This window comes from Oryza glaberrima, chromosome 8 (assembly GCF_000147395.1).
Source record: "Oryza glaberrima chromosome 8, OglaRS2, whole genome shotgun sequence".
NCBI lineage: Eukaryota > Viridiplantae > Streptophyta > Magnoliopsida > Poales > Poaceae > Oryza > Oryza glaberrima.
In genome coordinates this window covers 10,919,066-10,925,365 of record NC_068333.1, presented here as the reverse complement: position 1 = coordinate 10,925,365, position 6,300 = coordinate 10,919,066, and the positions used below count along the sequence as shown (strand labels likewise).

The window sequence follows — 6,300 nt, the reverse complement described above, 5'->3', positions numbered from 1 at the left end:
CATAAAGGTAGTATTTTGTGAATGTTCTATAGCAAATTTTACTTATAAAAATATAAGAGTAGAGAAGGGGCGAGGGAGGGGCATGTGTTGCTTAATAAATAGTGTGTTGCCTATTGTTTAGTTTTACCATTTAAAACATCACTTTAAAAAATCCACATATATAAATTTTATGTGAAAATCATAGTTTAGTAGCTCAAGAAACTGTCACATTGAGCTATTTTTACAGAACACGCTCAGTTGCGTGTGGCTATGTTCTTTTTCTCTCTTTCCCAACTCATTTCTCTCGTTTTTCGCGCGCGCGCTTTTCATACTGCTAAACGGTATATCTTTTGAAAAACTTTTCTATATAAAAGTTGCTTTAGAAAATCATATTAATTTATTTTTTAATTTTTTAAACTAATACTTAATTTATCTCACTATAATTATAATTACGTGCTTTGTTTCCGTGTCGGGAGGCAGGTTGGCCGAACGCAGCCAATCGCAAACCTTTGCCTCCCGAAAACTGTTACCGCAAGAGTGTCGTTTCAAAATCCCCAATGGATAACATGGCACGGAACAAGGGAAGCAGACGGGATGATAGCTGATCGATGAGCCATCAATCCATCATTCCCCTTCACCACACCACAGTACCACACCAGTCACTCGTCACTTCGTCAGTCGCTCGCTGTCCCGAACTCGGGCACACCGCACAGGGCACCTCACCTCACCCCACCCCTCCCCACCCCCATCCAGCAAGTCACCCTCCCGCCGCATGGCCCTGGCAGCGGCACTCGCCCGCGCCGCCACCGCCGCGGGGCCGCTCTTCCTCCGGGCCCGCCCCCTCGCGCCGTGCACCGCCGCACCCGCGCCCGCACTGTCCCGCCGCAGGAGCCTCCTCTCCGGCGCCCACACCGCCGACGAGCCCCCTCCCCCCACGCAGCCGCCGCCGTCCAAGCTGCCCGACGCCCCCGGAGCGGTGCCCCCGCTGCCGTGGAGGGCCGCCGAGGCGGAAATCGTCCGCGACATCGATCCCGTCGTGCAGCTCATCAAGGATATCCTCCACTCCGACAGGTAGCCGTTGTCCCCTTCCCTTCCTTCCTCGTCTCGTCTCTATTCTGAGACAGGGCATTTGGCCATTTCTCTGCCTCTAATTGTCGACGACTTTACTAGTTGTATATGGCTGGCAACATGAGGAAACTGCCAATCATCCTAGTACTTCGCAAGAAAGCTGTAAATTAGTCCCTTTTTTAGAGAAAAGGTCAGAGGGGACCCGGCTTCTATTGAAAGCCAACCACTGGCAGAGTTCGCTTCGCTAGGGTTGCCAGCTTTACAAAATGAAGTACTTCGTACAAATAAAACTGGAAGATGATCACGTCTCGATCATATTTTTAGGTAGCAACAGACAAGAACATAAACTACAGCATCATTCTAAACAAAACCAAACGCCAAAAGACTGCAGGGGACTAGCAAGATCCTATTCTGTTCTGTCTTTAGGCCAGCTCCTCGCCTCCTCCCTCCTTCAACCTCTTTACTAGTTTCTCCAGATCACTCTTCTCCTCCAGCCGATGTAAAGGACTCCACTGCAGTAAGAAAGAAATAATTTGGAAAGGTAACATTAGGGGTGAGTAAATAAGTTTTTCCCTGAACACCATGTTGTTTCTTGTTGTCCGTAGTGTCCAGCAAATAGCAGCAAGCAAAGCAATTTTCACAGCTCTATGTTTGAAATCAGATCTAATGTCAGCAAGGATAAAGAAGTCATCAAAGTTAAGAGGAACACGATCCCAATTCAGTACATCTGTATAGAAACACCAAACAAGACTAGCCATAGGGCAGCTAAAGATTATGTGGTTTGTAGTTTCTAATTCCCCACAAAGTTGACAAAGGATATAACCTTCCCAGCCTCTTTTCCCAGTTGATCAGCAGATTGTATTCTGTTTTTTTTGACAAGAAACAGCAGGAGAGGCTCCTATTGTGTTAATATATTATAATAATAAAGGTTATTTACAAAAGGGAAATATTTACAAAGCAATTAGAAAATTGAGTCTATCCATGATTGATATTCTGTTTTTCATGGCCAACCAAACAAAGTGTTTAATCTTCATAGGGCAAGGGCACTCCAAATGAGTTGCATTTGTGTATCAGTTACCCCCCCTGAAGGTCAAAGCTCTATACATGGATTTGGTAGAAAAAGACTTATTTTCTTTGAGACCCCATTTTAGAATATCAGGGGGTAATTCCCACCTCTATACTTTCAACACATTGTTTCAGCTCTTGCCATTCTGTCAACTCTCTTGGGCCAAAAGTTCTCCTAAAGGTGAGGCATACTCCCTCCTGTCCTATTTCAGCTACCAGGATAGATTGTTGGTTACATCATATGGGTATGGAAAATAACTCTTAAGAGGGCATGGATAATACCACACATCCTTCCAGAAATAGATGTGTTTTCCATCACCCACCTGCCATTCTGTCCCCAAGCTCAACCATTTTCTTGTGCTTAGCACCCCTTTCCAGAATTGTGATCCCCCCTTCATCTCTACACTGAAACATATCTCCTTCCTGCAAATATTTTCTCCTCAACATGGTGGTACACAAACTCTGATCATTTGATTTCAGTTTAAAAATACATTTTGCAATCAAAGCAGTATTCATAGCTCTTGTTTCTGTAAAGCCTAATCCCCCAAAGTCTTTAGGGAAAGCCATGTCAACCCATCTCACCATGTGGTATTTCCCTCTTAATTTGTTCCTAGCCCGTAGTATCTACCTCTAGTGGAATCAAACAGTAAATTAGTCCCTGTGTAAGTCCAACTCGCAAATGTTGTCAAATTTCCTCATTATCGCTTTGACATTACTAACAAAAATAAAGCACGAGCAAACTAGCCTCAAAAATGAAATTCCATCATAGTGCAATGACAAAAGATGAGGGGGATACCCCTATTGACCATAATGCATGCATATATTTTCTGTTGTTTGCGATATTTGTTAAAATGATTTTTTTACACTTGTGCATACGCCAGTGTAAGTGGTTAATTGATCTCATGTGGTCATGTAAGCAATTTTAAGATATGTGGATAATTGTTATTCTTATTTTAGATCATATAGTGTATTTATTGACATTCGTTGCAACGTTCGGTCAATCACCCTATAGTATAAGAAAAGCGCAACATGTGTGTTGCAGAGGTGGGTCACTCCACTGTAGACGGGTCAGCTCTTTGTAAAAAATAATATGCATACATGATTCGGATCAATTTCCGTCCTTAATTCAAGTGCTTCAAAGACTTTAAGTGCTATCAGCTACGTCTCTCACCATTTTAATCTCATAGAGTTCTTATGCAAGATGTGGTTGCCCTTTCTTTCTTTCATCTCAAAAAGAACATTTTTCCAAGATGTATAGACTGGGGAACATGATTGCCATCATTACTCTTTTTCCAAGAAATGAATTGACCACAGTGCTATTATGTTCTCCAGTCTCCACTGCATTTGGTGGTCTTTAGAAAAGTTGGATTGCACGCTTTTTGTCTTATTCACTATGATCTTCACTGAAGATCATTCTTCACTGTGCTCAATGGTTTAATGCCTCATTCTGACCAGGCTTTTTAAACTTCAACGTGTTTCCTTAGTCACCGTGACATGCAGTTCGTTCTTCCAAAATCTGACAACTGTGTATCTTGATGTACCACTTTCTCCTTCTGACTTCTATACCTTCGTTGGTTGAGTAATTTGGTTTCCTGTGAAGTCCTGCCATCCTACTGAATGCTCCAATTATGCAAGTTCAAGAATGAGGTACTATTACCTAGGTTGGGCCATTACTGTCTACTCCAAAGTTTGCTGTAACGATTATTTATTTTCTCCAGTGGACCATGTAATGCCAAACATGTTGTTTCCTAATTCCTCGAGCATCCCAAGTGCCTCTTTTTCACTTTGACCTATCAAAAAAACTGTAAATTAGCATGGCTTTCTACAGTGAAACTAACGAACTGTTTTACTTCGTGTTTTAAAACAAAGTTGTTTCTGAGCAGGTATGGAGATGGTGAATGTCTCAGCCCAAAGGATGAAAATATTATCGTCGAGAAGCTTCTTGCTTACCATCCACGTGTGGATGATAAGATTGGTTGTGGACTTGATGCTATAATGGTGAGTCACTATTATGACCTGCTAAATTATATTCAGGAACTGTATGTGTCCTGTTAGAAATAAAATAAATATTCAGTGCTTAATGGTAATTGATAGCAATTCTGTTGCCTCATCTCACTTCTTTCTCTTTACATTTAGTTGACTCTGTAATCTGTATACGAACACCATGTACACTAAGAGTTAAAAAGTAGGAGTGCATCTAATCTACCCCCCCCCCCCCCAAAACCCCCCTGAGCTATAAGCGTTGGTCTACTTAGTCCCCTGAACTATGAATCCATCTAAATAACCCCCTTAATTATCCAAAATTTTCTAAATAACCCCTCTGAGATTGTTTAATGGTGGTTTTCGCCACATGGCAGCTGATGTGATGTTGGGTCTCCAAATAAAGTTAAAATAATTCCACTAGAAGGCCATATGTCTGTGGAGTGATAGAAGGGAAGAACATAAACAGAGAAGAGAAGGGAGATTAATACAAAAGAATAATAAAGAAATAGTTTAGGTAAATGGCATTCCACCCGAGCAATTTATCTACATGAGTAAGCCACATGCCCTAAACCACCTCAGGGATTATTTAGCTGGTTCCATATATTAGGAGGTTAAGTAGCCACCTCAGGGATTATTTAGCAGATTCCATAGAATAGGAGGGTAAGTAGACTTATTCAGAGAACTTGATATCCATGATGAAAGGTACATTATCATGACTGTGAGTAACAAATTAGGAGAACACATGCTTAAGATTCAGTGGAAGTATTTATGCTTCAAAACCAGTACAATTTTTAGCATCTCCATGTCTCATGTCTGAGTTTTGTTGCTCTCTGGGTACTGTATTAAGAATCATTTTTACTTGTACATCTAGTCTAAAAAAAATTAGTTGGTACTGCACGTAACACTATTTTAGAATATATGGTATGTTTCAGAGTACTTTGCATTTTACTTGACAGATTGTATGATTGTATGGCTTATCTTTTTAATATGGATTGACTTTGAAGGTTGATAAGCACCCACAATTCAGAAAGTCAAGATGCCTTTTTGTTGTTCGTACGGATGGTGTTTGGATTGATTTTTCATACCAAAAGTGCCTCCGTGCATACATTCGAGAAAAGTATCCATCACATGCAGAGAGATTTATACGAGAACATTTCAAGCGAACCTGAAGGTAATAGAAAAGAACGCTGGTATCCTTCAGCAATACAGGGATGTTGTAAGTTTTGGAATCGTTTGTGTAAATTATTGAGCCTAATGGCATGTTTGCTTCTTCCATTGCCTACTTGTGTTTATATGGTCTAAATCTCTAAATAGAAAGATTTTGGATCTCTTGAGGAATGCCCACAAGACCACAAGGTTAAGTGCTGGTAAGGACAAGGATTCAGAGGCATGAATTGACAACAGCATCCTCGAAATTTAATTGACAACAGCATGAATGCATGATCCTTGCAATGGAATTTTGGAGGATCGAATCCATGCAAGAAAATTTCCTATGATGGTGTTTGGTTAACTACAGTGACCCTCAGATTCTGCCCTGCTTGTTTCTGCTACAGATTATAGTCAAAGCGATTTTGAATTTTAAAGTTTGATTTTAAGATAGGTCTTTTCTTATCTTATTAGCAACCATGAAAAGAGACAGGAAATGGAAGTCATGGAGAAAACCCTAAAATCATTCCTACAATGAAATTATGAAATTCAAAATTAACTTTGAATTATAGCCCGTGGCATTGTCAAGCAAGGGCGTAATGCTTGCAATGGTTTTGTTTGAAAATTATGTCTGCTATGGTTGTGTTGCGGAACAACGGAATGACTTCTCAAGATACTCCATCTTTTCCACATTATAAAACGTTTTGGTCCCTCTATCCCTCATCTATAGATTCATTTAGTAAGATCCATATGAACTTGGACACATATATGAGCACATACATGGATACGCGCATAAATCTATTCAAAACCTAAAGCATCTTATAATGTGAAATAGGGAAAGTAACTGTGAAACAGAGAAAGTAACAAGTTACTATTCTTTTATGCTATCTTTTCACTTTAGACTAATTTTTTTTAGATAATGGAATATAATATCCCGGCCTTTACTCAAAAGAGCTACAGCTAATTATTACATAGTAATTTTCATGAACATAGTTTAAATCTAAATGAATAGAACACACCGAAGATTACTATTATTGAAACCAGCCTAACGTAAGGAGA

General features: G+C 40.2%; 1 protein-coding gene across 1 annotated transcript; it reads left to right on the top strand.

Moving 5' to 3' along the window:
- The first annotated feature begins 602 nt into the window (after window positions 1-602).
- Window positions 603-5,370, top strand: LOC127781190 (protein DCL homolog, chloroplastic-like). Its single transcript, XM_052308109.1, has 3 exons — window positions 603-1,050; window positions 3,996-4,110; window positions 5,100-5,370. Exons 1-3 carry the CDS (start codon window positions 752-754, stop codon window positions 5,262-5,264), a joined length of 579 nt encoding a protein of 192 aa, XP_052164069.1. The 5' UTR covers window positions 603-751; the 3' UTR covers window positions 5,265-5,370.
- The last annotated feature ends 930 nt before the right edge of the window (window positions 5,371-6,300 follow it).